The 14,435-nt window shown below is 43.4% G+C and overlaps 1 protein-coding gene across 1 annotated transcript; it reads right to left on the bottom strand.

The window, feature by feature from the left end:
* Positions 1–5,226: 5,226 nt before the first annotated feature.
* LOC126995656 (hepatic lectin-like) lies at positions 5,227–10,942 on the bottom strand. Its single transcript, XM_050855422.1, has 4 exons — positions 10,797–10,942; positions 10,595–10,645; positions 7,063–7,251; positions 5,227–6,331 (listed from the first exon to the last, which is right to left on the bottom strand). The coding sequence occupies exons 1-4, from the start codon at positions 10,825–10,827 to the stop codon at positions 6,093–6,095; spliced, it is 510 nt and encodes a 169-aa protein (XP_050711379.1). The 5' UTR covers positions 10,828–10,942; the 3' UTR covers positions 5,227–6,092.
* Positions 10,943–14,435: the final 3,493 nt, after the last annotated feature.

Below are 14,435 nucleotides of genomic sequence, written 5' to 3'. Positions count from 1 at the left end.
TATACAAACATAAGAGAATTAATCAAAAACATAATAATCGTCGTATCGCCGTGGACGCCTGCGTTGTCTTTGTCTTCTGTTCGCTGCCTCCTGCGCGTCTGTCTCCTGGTGCGCCTCGTCGTCGTCCGCTTCTTGGGGTGTCCCTGGAACATCTGCCGAAGCCGGGAGGTTATCTCCCTCGGCTGAAAGGTCCAGAAGGCCTATGTCGTCGTCGACCTCCTCTCGGTCCTGGACGTCCCTTGCGTTTTCGTCGGCTGCTGTGTGTCTGTAGTTGTTCCAGGTGTAGTTTCCCGGACCGTGGTACCTCCATAGCCGGTTGACGTGGACAACTTTCGGCTTGGTCCTTTCCGTTCTCCGGATTCGGTAAGTCACGTCGGAGAGGCGTTCTAGCACAGTATAAGGGCTTTCCCAGGGGCTCTGTAACTTCGGAGACTGTCCTTTCTTCCTCTGCGGGTTATAAAGCCAGACTTGGTCTCCTTCCTTGAAGTCAACGTGGCATACCCTCATATTGTAACCGCGCTTCATGGCCTCCCCAGAGAACTTCAAGGCACCACGGACTTGATGGTGCACCTCTTCCAGCCGTTCCTCTAGCTGACTGGCAAAACTGGAGGCGTCCCTTGGAAGGCTTTCCCCAGGAGGCCTTCCTGTCAGTAGGTCCACCGGCAATCGCAGCTCACGTCCAAACATCAGCTTTGCCGGCTAATACCCCGTAGTTTCGTGGGCGGCAGACCTGTAGGCCATGAGGAGCGCAGGCAGCTTCTGATCCCATGAAGACTGATCATTGTTGCACTGCTTGGCCAACTCCTGGCCCAACGTCCAATTAAACCACTCCACCATTCCATCTGACTGTGGGTGCAGAGGGGTGGTCCGGGTCTTCTTGATACCCAGAAGCTTGCAGCACTCAGCAAGGACTGTTGACTCAAAATCCCTTCCCTGGTCGGAATGGAGCTCGTTAGGCACACCGAAGCGACAGAAGAACTCCTCCACCAACACCTTAGCGATGGTAGTGGTTTCCTGGTCAGGGATGGCGTAGGCTTCCGGCCACTTTGTGAAATAATCCATTGTGACGCAGATGTACCTGTTTCCGTTCGTCGTCAGAGGCAAGGGTCCTGCTATATCCACTGTCACCCGTTCCATGGGGGCTTCAACCTGGTATAGTTGCAATGGGGCACGGTGACGCTTCTTGGAGCCCTTCTTTGCACACCACACCTCACACGCGTGACACCATTCTTCCATGTCCTTCCTCATGCCAACCCAGTAGAACCTTTGGCGCAGGCGACTCAGTGTCTTCTTTACCCCAAGGTGTCCGCTGGTGATGCTGTCGTTCATTTCTTTCAAGACGCCTTCCCGGGACTTCATAGGTAGCACCGTGGACCAGTAGTGGTCAAGACCATCATGAGAGACCCAGCGTCGCTGCAACACCCCGTTGTCCATCCGAAGAGTGTCCCACTGAGTCCAGTAATTCTTGGTGGTAGGGCTTTCTCTCGAGATTACTTCCCACCCAGGTCGCGTTGACGACTGACTCAGCCACTCCATAATTGGTCTCAGATCTCGGTCCTCCCGCTGCAGTTTTCCCAAGTCTTCCCATGGCACCTCCGCTGTCTGTTCCACTGTAGCGCTTTCCCTCTGGAGGCAATGTTGACACTCAGGTAGGCAGGGGCGCCGGCTCAAGCTGTCCGCGTTACCGTGTGTTAGCCCAGATCGGTGCACAATAATGCAGTGATGCTCCTCTAGTTTACCTATCCAGCGAGCAAGCTGGCCCTCAGGGTTTTTCAGTGACTTCAGCCACCGCAATGCAGCGTGATCCGTGCGGATGGTGAAAGTTGCACCGTACAGGTAAGCATGGAAAAAGTCAAGGCTCTTGACTACTTCCAGGAGTTCTTTCCGGGTCACGCAATAGTTTTTCTCGGCTGGGGTGAGCTTCTTGCTGAAGTAGGCCACAACCCGTTCCATGTCGGCACATGCCTGGGACAGCACTCCACCAATCCCCTCATCACTGGCATCACAATCCAGTATAAAAGGCTAAGAGGGGTCTGGGTAGGTGAGTACGGGCGAGCTGATGAGGGCCTCCTTGAGCTTCTCAAAGGCAACCATGAGTTTCTGCTGTCCACTCAAACTTGCGCCCCTTCTTCGTCAGTAGGTGCAGTGGTGCAGTAATCGTAGCGAAGCCTTTCACAAACCTGCGGTAGTATGAGCACAACCCGAGGAAGCTCCGCAGCTCCTTCACGTTGGTGGGTGTCGCCCAGTCTCTTACCGCAGCCACCTTCTCAGGATCAGTGCGTACTCCAGCCTCGCTCACGATGTGTCCCAAGTATTGGACCTCCTTTTGGAATAGGCAGCATTTCTTCGGGCTGAGTTTAAGGTGTGCAGCTCTAAACCGGACGAAAACCTCTGATAGCCTTTCCATCTCCTGCTCGAAGGTCTGGCCAAAGACAATCACGTCGTCGAGGTAGATGAGTGCCGTCTTCCAGTGAAGTCCCTCCAGCACCCTCTCCATCAGCCGCTCGAACGTGGCCGGCGCGTTGCATAGGCCAAAGGGCATGACCTTAAACTGCCACAGGCCTTGACCGTAGGAGAAGGCTGTTGTCTCTTTGTCCTGCTCCGACATTTTGACTTGGTGATACCCAGACCTCATATCCAGTGTTGAAAACCACTTGGAGCCCACCAAAGCGTCGAGCGTGTCGTCGATCCGTGGGAGTGGGTATGAATCCTTGATGGTGAGATCGTTGAGGGCTCGGTAGTCCACGCAGCACCTGAGGGAACCGTCCTTTTTCCTGACGAGCACTACAGCAGACGCCCACGGGCTGCTGGACGGCTCGATTAACCCCTGTTGCCGGAGATCATCCACCACCTCATCCATCTCCTTGCGACGGGCTGGTGCCATCCTTCGAGGAGCTTGCTTCACTGGGCGGTGGCTACCTGTGTCGATGTGGTACTCTACCAGGTCCGTACACCCCAAGTCCAGGTCTCCTGTGGAAAACACATCTGCATTCCTCACGAGAAGCTCCCTAAGCTGTTCCACTTGGGGCTCCTCTGGACACTTGGAGCTCCTGTCAAACAGGTCGCGCAGGTAGTCGGGCAGCTCCTCCTGGGGCTTCGTCAGGGTTCTCCTGCAGACACAGGCTCTCGGTTCCTGGTCGATCTCTTGGCACAACCCCACCATGGTCCCTTGTTTTATTTTCTTTGGGCTGAAGGAGACATTGGCCACGACGACAGGCACTTCCGCTGCGGCAGTGTCTACCAAAGTATTGCCTACAATCACCTCGTTTTCTATCGGGCATCGACTTCCACTCCCTACCACACACAGGCTAGCCGGGGGGGCACCCGTAATTTGACAGGGTAACAGCATCTCTGACCTCGGAGGAATAATGGTGGTGCGCTTGACCGTCACTGGCAGGCCCTCCTTGTTCACAGTCGTCAGTGGCACCCTCCTTCCTCCTACAGTCAGCTGCTTAGCGCGAAAGTCCAGCTCGCACCTTGTTTGTCACTTACGTCACAAACTGCCTGTTCTGTACGGTTCACCTTTCCCTGCACTTCTAATATTTCTTTGTGTGTCGTCTCCCGTACCACCTCCATCTCTTGATGAACTTGTGTGTAAATTCTGGTGCGTTCGAGTTTGAGGGCCAAGAATACAAGCAGCATCGTGGCCTAGCTATGGCCGGGCTCCCCCCTCAGTGCAGTGATGGCTTCCCTTTTAATGGAAATGTTAGAGAAAGACGACTTTGTGCGCATCATGGGAAGAAATTTTAAGTGGTTTCGTTATGTGGACGATGTTCTAGTGGTGATACCAAAAAGTGTAAATGTTGAAAACAAGCTAAGAAGACTAAACGGAGTAAACACGTTCATACAATTCACAGTAGAACTAGAAGTGGACAATAAAATACCGTTTCTCGACACAGTGATACACCGAAATCATAGCAGTGCAAAGTTCTCAGTACATAGGAAGCCCACTAACAAAGACGATTTTATTCACTACCTATCTGCACACAGCGAAAAAACAAAAACAGGAGTGGTAATCGGTTTCTTCCTAAGGGCGCTTAGAATCTGCGATAACGAGTTCCTTGATGACGAGATAATCTACGTAACAGAGACATTCCGTAAACTTCTGTATCCCTTGGGTGTTATAAAGAAACTAAAAAACAAGGCTAAAATGATATATGAAAGAAAAAGTGAAGAAAAAGAAGAAACAAGTGGGGAATACATAGTTGTTCCGTACGCAAAAGGAGCGGAAGCAATAACGAAGATGTTGGCTGACGCAGCTAGGCGTGCGCGTAGCATACGCCTCAGGACAAAAGCTGCAAGAAATGGTGAGAGGAAAGGCTAACAGGGAAGCGAATCAGTTAAGTGCAATATACTCCATTCCATGCGGCGATGCACGGCTCATTACTACGGTGAGACTGCTCGAGGATTGGTCAGAAGAATAAGGGAGCACAAAAGCGACATGCGTTTCCACCGAACCACAAACTCTCTCGTTCTGCATAGGGATAAACACAGACACTTGCAAAGTTGGGAAAGAGCAACGGTTTTACATATGGGATTTGAAAAGAGGAAGAGGAAGTCGAGGCTGCATACATAGTGACGAGGGAAACCACCAATCACTGAGAAGGATTCGTAAGCCTCTCCCGCTCTGCCGCCAGCCTCATCCTCATGGACCAATCATCGCGCGCGCCTGCCAGACGTCCACCGAGATGAGTCACCTTTTAGAAGGCCATGGATGAGTCGCCTCAAGGGGGTATATATACAGCCTGTACTGAATTGTCTCCGCCAAATGTGGCGGTTTTGTATCTTCCCTGGCGGGCAAAATTTGATGCTGGCGGGCTGGTGTTTTTTTTGGCGGATTTCTGTCCTGCTTGGCGATTTTTTGGTGTCTTTTTGTGTCTCCAGTATATTTCAAATTATCCTCATTATTATATCAAAATGATTTTCGAGGTTATGATTCATAAAATATGTAGACTGACGAGCGTCGAGAAGAATGTTCGCACTCAGCTGCTAATGATGATTCTTGCCCGCCCTCACACCCTGAGTCAGGTCACTCCCTGACCGCGACCTCTCACCACTAATGACCCCTGCCTCCCCTTTCCCTCTCCTTGCCCTTGTTCGATCACGACAGGTCAAGAGGGGAGGGCTAATTTTCTTGTCAATTAAGGCCACCTGCAATAGGCCTTCCGGAAGTGAATATCCATATATGTTTATGATATGCGGACATGTTAATAAACAACTCCTGAGTCGTGATACGGCATTTATTGCCAAGAATTTGTGCCGACATCATCAATGTTAGCCTTTTTCACTCAACTCATATACCGTATATATAGGACGCGACCACAGAGCTATAGATTTCCCTGAATTATAAAACTATTGAGGAAAATCGTCGTAGTTATAGGTATATAATATAGGCTAAAGATAAATTTATATTTCTCTCCTATTGCTCAGAACAATTCTTAAGGTAACATTTTATTTATGGTCATTAATAGCCTTCCTCCCTTGGGGTAGATATATATCCCCAATGAAATACCCCTCCCCCCCAAAAAAATATTCAGTATCATGTAATATATTTGTTTCTTTCGTGGGTAATTAGTAGGTATATGGTATTGTTTATAAATTATAAGGTATTTCTGTGTAAAATGTTGATACTATTGTTTTAGGTTTACATAAGCTTATTTTAGAGAAAAAAAGCTCCGGATTATGAAAAAGTCTACGGATTATGAATAAGTCTACGTATGATGCCTTATTATTATTTGGCGTTTTTTTTTTTTTTTTTTTGGGGGGGGGGGGGGTTGGGGGGGGGCGAAGCAAATTGGACTGGCGGGATTTGGCGGTTTTCGGGGAAGGATGTGGCGGGTTGTCAGTCCCCGACCTGGCTACTCTGTCACTCTCTGAAGAAGACCTTGCGGTCGAAACGTTAGAGAATACAAAGTGTTCCTGATCCAGCCTGGGCTTCCTTTCCACCTTTACACTCATTTGTCCTACCTCTACACACACACACACACACACATACACACACATATATATATATATATATATATATAAAAGAAAATGTATGAGAAAAACGTTTCACAATGGAAAGTAGGGCGAAATATAATAACTTTTCTTAATCACATCACACAGAATGGGTTAGCTTTGTACGAACAATTGACGTCGTTCAAATAGTAGGACAAGTAATTTTCCAATATGGCGCAATTTTGGTTAGTTCCCCCTGCGGGCTGAATCTGGTTGTTACATCCGTAGTTGGCCCAGTAAGGCGCGCCCATCACGACAGGAGTGCCATCTATCCACAGCCACTGTCCCTCCGTGTCCAGGTCACTCGCTCCAATCCAGAAGGCAGCTTTCGTGGCTGAGGAGTCAATAGCTAGATGTTAGTTGCCTGTGCACACACACACACGCACACACACACACATACACACACACATGCAATGAATGTCCACCAAGTGTAGCCTATGCTATGTTAACTGTGTTTTTCAACCGGTACTTAAAGGCAAGTAATATTACATTCATAAGGTCAACATTATACTATGCTACTATAGTCTGGAACTCTCATTGAAAGAAACACTCAGAAAAATATAGAAATTATACCAAACTTTGCAGCCAGAGATTATACCTAGCATTAATTTCAGTGGTCAGCGTCCCTAGAAATTAATCAGCGGGCCCGGGTTCGAATTCCGGTCCGGGTGGTCGGCGTCCAACTCACCCAGCTGTTCATCTTCCCATTCGGACTGGTCGATAAATGAGTATCAGGTGAAACCCGGGAAGGTAAACTGTGGTAACCTGGATGTCACACTGGCCCTATGCCCCGGGGCAATGGGTACTTCTCACTACAGGATCAAGGGCCAATAAGACGGAGATGAGCACCAAGCCCACTCGCAGCTATAGCGTATACTCCCAACTTTACCTTATTGATTGCATTATCTTTATATATTTTATTTTATTTATTACTATTAATTTTATCTTTAGGACGCAACCGATCAACTTTTCCCTCTAGGTACTCCCTTTATCCTTACCTTCCATATCACTCTGCACCCCTCACACATGCTCCTCAGGCACACCCTTCCACCAGCACACACTCACTTGTTAATTTTAAGTACTGGAGGCTCTCGAAATAGAATTTGACACTCGACAAGATGGCCAAATCGCTATCCAACGATTGGCAATACTCCCTCATCTCCTGCCACGTTCCCTTGACGGTGTGATCCAGGAAGACGCAGTACCCATGCACCGGCACAAAAGGACCCGGACATGTTGAGTTGTCTGCACGGCCTTGAGAGTGAGGTGAGGAGGGAATAAACAGAAATTAGTGAATCGAAGTAAATATTATAAAAAGTATGTGAATTCAAGTTAAAAAAGTAAACTGAATTCAACTGGAAAATAAATAAAAGAATGATCACAAGTAATGTATGGGAGACTATCAAAGGTGTTTCATTATAGAGGGCAGCACTATGCTCATCGATCCCTCTGTCTGGAATTACGCCAAATTAGAAGCAGTTTTGAAACGTAAGTGCAATAACGTAATTTTATCAGAACTGAATGAAATATAAGTTTAAAGTAATAAAGAAGTGAATAGGATTGAAAATGAAAAGTTGTGAGCTAAATTAGTTTTAAAAGGAAAAGCGAAAAATGTTTACCATAAAAAATAATGGAAAACTAAATGGATTGAAAAATTATGAGAAACAAAGTGGATTAGATTAAAATACAAAAGTTAAGTGAATACAAATCAAAAGAATCAGGTTAATTTCCAATGGTCAAACAATTTAAACTGGGAAATCGATGAAAACAGTAAAGGAATTAAATGAGATAAATATGTGGACGGAACTGGACTGAAGAGTGTATACGTCTCAGGTGAATAAAAAAAGCAACTTATTGGGGTATATTCATCCTTACCAGGTGTCACCACCGACTACGTCTTTGGGCCCACGAAGCTTGAACTATTATTTCAATTATCGTAAATTACCTGTGTTTCTCTGGGACTTGTAACAATAACACTTCAACACAATAAGTGATACTGTTGTTCATAAAAATGTATAGTTGATCATTCTCGTTGTTTTATTTATTGGTAAACGAGAAAATAAATGACCGTTACAAGGTTCTCCTCATTAAAAATCTTTCTTTCATGAAAGCCCTTCAAAATCAAGCAGAATTGAACTTTTTTTTTTAATTCTATTAATATTACAATATTTGCTGAATACCTGCTTAAGGTGAGTCAGACTCGACTTCGACGAAATTTATCAAAAACATTAGGGCGTCAAGCATCTCGACAGATAGCGTATATTCATTGTTTGATCTCCATGGGGGACAATGCCTTCCGCTTCCAATGTTACACTTCGCCCTCAACCTTTGGCCTTAAACGTCATCCCCTTTGACCGGCCCACCCTCCGGGTAGCGGCAGGCATCCACCCAAGGTCTTGGTTCACTCCACACAACAACCAGCAGTCAGTTGAAGGCGGAGTGTAACATTCTGGAACGGGAACCAAGGGACTTCACGGAGACCTAAACTGTAGTTTGGCTCGGCTAAACGTGCAGTTGTGGGGAGTTTCAGCGTAGGGGGATCCCCTAGTGCAGCAGTGCCGCGTGTCTCCTACTCCGCGATGTAGAAATGTCCTAATTATAAGTAAAACCATGGCAAATATGATCAGCAAATATGCATACAAATTTAATCTTAGTATTATAACGTATGAAAGAACAGTTAACTTATTATGGATAAGATATTTATAAGCATATAAAGAAATGTGGCATACATATTTTACAGTGTTGCTAAAAGAAAAATGCTATACTTATTATTGAGTTTCCTTTTCGTTTTGGGATGTGTAAGTAGTTTCACAATTATATTTAGATTATATTGTGAAGGAATGTACGTTAAAATAAGCTGACATAAGTAAGAAAAATCACTTTCAAATCCTCTAGGCACGGCGGTAACGCCACGAGAGAGAGAGAGAGAGAGAGAGAGAGAGAGAGAGAGAGAGAGAGGAGGAGGGGGGGGGGGGGGGGGCAACCGACGTGGGGTTAAAAATATGGCAACGCTGTACTCCCGCTCAGGGTCTTTGGATCCTGCTCCCGCTTATTCCCTGGAGCAATGGTTCCTAACCTTTTCAGAGGCGCCGAACCCTAACGAAAACCTCCGCACAGTAGCCGAACCCCTCAAGTATAATGAGAAAAAAAAAATACAAGTGGAAGGAAAATTGCTTCAAAATTCAAAAGCATATTGATTTCGGATAATACAAAGAATGGATTCCGTTTTAATCTATAAAAATATTAAAGAAAATTTGCTTAAAATTCAATTGCAAAATTGCAGTGTCTTTAGGGAGGATCTTCGGATCGCCGAACCCCTGAGACTGACTCGCCGAACCCCTGGGGTTCGGTCGAACCCATGATAAGAACTATTGCTCTAGAGGGCATCGTCACAGCCGCATGCACTTTAAGATGAGTCTGTCCAAGTGTTGGGAGGGGGGGGCGAGATGCTTGACGGACGCCCTAATGTTCTATTTAGTATAAATTACGTAGAAGGCGAGACTGATACAACCTAAGCAGATACTCAACAAATATTGTAATATAAATATTTTTTAAAGTCCAATTCTGCTTGATTTTGCAGGGCTTTCAGAAAAAAGGTTTTTGATGAGAACCTTGCGACGGTCATTTATTTTCTTTCGTTTATCAATAAATAAAACAGCAAGAATGATCAACTACACTGTAATTGATACAAGTCCCAGAGAAATACAGGTAATTGAAAGAATAGTTCAAGCTTCGTGGGACCAAAGATGTAGTCGGTGGCGACACCCGCTGGCTGGCAACTCTAAACATACCACATTGAGAAAAAAAGAAAAGAGCGGCTCAGAAAGTTTATACCTGGAAAAGCTAAGATAAGGCTAGATATAAATGAAGTAGTATATGTGAAAAAAGTTTATTCATGAAACGTTAATAATATTATGCAAAAAGGAATGCCTTTGGTTTGGAACTAATTTTTAGAAACATACAGAAGACCACCAAAAGACGGGCTCCTAACTAAAGTAATTTAGGTTATGAAGAAAGACATCAATAAAAACTTTCAATATTAGAAGTAAAAATGAAAATAAATACATTGAAGATATGTACGTTTGTTTTTACGGATGTAAGAGTAGGTTTGAAAAAAAAAAAACACTTGTGAATAATTTACATATTTGAGGACAGCCAACATCTAGAAGACGCAATAATTGCATATATATATATATATATATATATATATATATATATATATATATATATATATATATATATATATATATATATATATTGATTGATTGATTGATTGATTGATAGTTTATTGTTGCAAGTAAACAAAGGAGAAGGGAGGATATATATATATATATATATATATATATATATATATATATATATATATATATATTGTTTATTATTATTAAATGTGAAAGAGAATTGAGCTTTCCCAACAGCGCACCTAATCGATGGAAGGAATGTTTTAACAGATCAAATTGTGTGCAAATGTACGTAGCCCTACCCTTGCTGAAGGGTTTGTATATTATTCAGATGGGTAAAAGCATGGAGCATTACGAGCTTGAAGCAATCCTGTAAAACTACTGAGGTAATGAACACACACACAGTACACACTCACCATCGTCGAATAAGTTCATCGGCGTCGCTGAAACACCCATGACCAAGGTTCCTAAAAGAGAGAGAGAGAGAGAGAGAGAGAGAGAGAGAGAGAGAGAGAGAATGTTGTATGAACATCAGTCAGCCAGTACGAGCACGATATTAATAAATTACAATATTTTGATACAGTATATTATTAGAACTAACGAGTATCTGCCACTCACCCATGAGAACCAGGGGGGCGTGGCGGACCATGGCTTTGTATGCTTTCTTGATGGTGGTGGATCTGGTGATGGCGTTGGTGTGAGGGCGAAGAATGAAATGACTTGATATTCGCTCATGCCGTAATATAAAAGCATGGAGCAGTCAGGCATTCCTTGACCTTGTAATTGCATATTCTCTTGCCCTCCTCCCCTCCCCAACGCACGCTCCGCCACCGTCAGCAGGCCAGCTTCCCACAATTTTGCTTATCACTTCGGCGTCCATGATGGATACTGATTTCGTTTGCAATGCGTAACCCCGAAAGGATTCCCAAGCCATAATTATGGCTAATAATACTAATACTAATACTAATACTAATACTAATGATAATAATAATAATAATAATAATAATAATAATAATAATAATAATAATAATAATAATAATAATAATAATAATAATAATAATAATATTGTAGCGGTGGTAGTAGTAGCAATAGTAGTACATCATTTTTTTTTTTGTAAGTATTCAACAATAAAAAAATATATTTATTAATTGATAAGTTAATAGCAGTACTGGGTGATGAGGCAGCCTATGAACCACGCCGCCACCCTTTGCTGTCCTTGGAGAACTAACAAACAGATGCAACAGTGGCATCATAAAACTTCAGTTTCCCAGAGCAAGTTATCACCCAATCTGCAGCAGCACCGAGGTAGCCTTTCCACAATTCTAGCAAATTCATCTTAACCAATCTTGCCAGTACCCTTTTAGTAAAAAATCTGAGGAGAGAATTGGGCTCCTCACAGTAAGTTTAATGACAGTGTCCAAAGACTTCACATCTTGTCTAATATCATTATGCCATTGACAACTGCCTTGCCACATCCTGCCTCTATTTTTTCAAGTTTCCCTCTTTTCAATAAAGACAAAACTGGTTCATGAAGAGGGCGGTGATTGAGTGGAACAAACTGAGCAGATATGTAGTTGAGGCAAACACAACTGAAAACTTTAAATGGAGGTTAGGTATATTTATGGAGGTGAGGGAAGTTGGTAAACAACCCTCTCTCAGGAGTTGCTAAGTGTAGACCATCTGGCTTCTTGTTGTCTCCTTATATCCTTGCTTATCATTGCCCATAAATTGGTAACAATAACCACCCTTTCAGAAAAGAATGGAGACTGGTGGAAACCAATCTTTAGTTTCATTCTCAAGTGGTAGGACAGGGTGTCCAGTGCAGATGTAGCTAACAGATGTGGAGTAGAGGACCTGGAAAAACTGCTCAGAGGGGAATGACTCCGATGGTTTGGACATGTAAAGAGAGCAGGGGAGGATACAGTGCTGGGGTTTTTGGAGATTGGAGGTAGAAGGAAGGAGACCAGTTGGTAGACCTAGGAAGGTGTATACAAGAAGACTTGGCATTGATGGGATTGGATGAGCATCGGGCAGAAGACAAGAGTAGAATGGAGAAGAGCCATAAAGCGTCCAACCACTCAGGAAGAGTAAAAACGGATGTTAAACGAAATGATGATGACAAGTACATGTACAAGTGCGTACGCGCATGTTTACTTCTACAACACATGTGGCCACTCGACCTAATTTTTACTCATATACAGGTAATGTGACAGAGATGAGCACCACAGCTATGGTGTATGCACCTAACTTTACCTATACAGGTCACTTCTGCTCTTCTTCCCACACTCATTCATCACACTTAAAATGTCTCTTTTATTTCATCCTTTACCTCATCCTTTACACAAGTACTCCATCAATCCATTCTATTCTGTAAGTTTTGCTTTTTTTTTATTTCATTTCTCTAACTCCTTTCCAGAAGGGCATTTTCTTCAGATATTTTGCTAATATCTTCCTACTCTCTTTACAACCCCTCAGCTTTTTATTTCTTTTCTCCACACACCTTATGCAGTATATCCAGCTACGTAAGTTGAATGAGCCCAATCTCGAGCATCTCGTTTCCTCCAAAATTGTGTTCTCTTCGTACTTTTGCTCTTTTCAGTAATTCCTTCACCTTCCTTCTATAGATCTGCATGTAATCATTGTTATGCAATCTCTCATACTAGTTCCTTCTCATTTCCCTCATTCTTCTCTCTTCATTATTTTTACTACACGTTGAGAATCCCTTAGCCGAAATCCCTGGGACCGAAAGTGTTGCGAATTTTGGATTTTTCGGATTTCGGAATATGCAGGCCCTTTTGACATTTTCAACAATATCTTTACACCACAGAGCACACAACACGCGGTAATCACAATGAGTAACGACCAAAGGTGTTACTGTGATGATTGTTGACAACAAACTAATGCATAGCAGCACCAGAGTTGCCAGGGTGTGAACTGTGTTCCTGCCCAATCCCATCAAAAAAGACCCCCAAGACTTGCGGTGGTGGCAGGCAGATGTTTTTACGCCCAAAGTGTCAATGCAGCAGCAGGTTTACCTGCCCAATTGGGCGGGTAAACCACGGACCTGGCAACCCTGAGCAGCACCCAACAGCTGTACGTGGTGGAATCTTCCCATCGCTTTGTGGAATTTTCCATTTGTGACGTGTCCTGTCAGCATTAAAAAAACTTTCGGATTTTGGAATTTTGGATAAAGGATTCTCAACATGTACTACTAAAAATATTTTTTTAATATTTTTTTTGGAACGGAGTAAATTAGTTTTTCTCGCTAAACATGTCAGGGATGCCCTGCACTACCAGGTGATGAAGCTTATTTTTTAAGAATTTTAAAAAAGAGGGTCCCTTTAAGAGATTTAAATGCCCCGCACCATAGCCTGACTCGCACGCCAACACACGTGGTGACTCAGAGATGCCTGAAGGATGCCACCCGGAACCCTAATGAATCTCTTCATTCAAAAGTTTTGATCAAGTGCCAGAAAGTCAAGTTTTACAGCCTCTCGAGGGTTATGTTCCTGGTACAACATACAGCACTTGATCATAAATTTGGATATACGGAAGAAAGTACCATAATGCATCTCCTCGGGACCGAAGCAAGATTACAAGAATCTCTGCAGTAGCTGGACAAGGAAAAAGCCAAGCATGCAACACCTAAGGTAAAGATAAAACTAAAAAAAGATAATGGATGAGGCATATCAACCTGGAGAGTTCTAGTTCTAGGATAAAATCTGGCAACAATGTGGAAGGTGGCACCTTTTGACACCCTCACCTTTGAGTGATAATACTTTTTTATATAGGGGGACCAGAAGCCTTATCCTTCTCAAGTAAGTGAACAAGATATAAACAATTATATGTGAAGATTTCATGTCAGTCAAATAAATACAAAGGGCAAGACAAATATCAAATGGAAAAAAAACATTAGCAGCCAAAATCTCAAAAAAATTGTTTATTACACCAAAAAAATTCAGAAAATCGACAAAAAATCTGAGTCTATTGTAGGGTATCAATAAAAACTACAACTAGATGGCAATTTTTCTCATTTTTAAAAATGAATAAGAAAATGACAGAAAAAGTGGAGAAAATTGTGATTTTTTTTTTCAGACAACAAAAAATCTAAAAAGTTCAAAATGAGAAATTTAGATATATAAAGAAAGTTTCTATGGTATTTTTTTCAAAGCAATTAACTAAAAAATAGTCTGAAAAAAAAAAAGATTTTATGCTTTGTTTGAGTCTACCCGACACATTCACCCAAATTTCACAGAA

The sequence above is a fragment of the Eriocheir sinensis genome, chromosome 8 (assembly GCF_024679095.1).
Source record: "Eriocheir sinensis breed Jianghai 21 chromosome 8, ASM2467909v1, whole genome shotgun sequence".
NCBI lineage: Eukaryota > Metazoa > Arthropoda > Malacostraca > Decapoda > Varunidae > Eriocheir > Eriocheir sinensis.
This window is presented reverse-complemented; position numbering and strand designations above follow the sequence as displayed.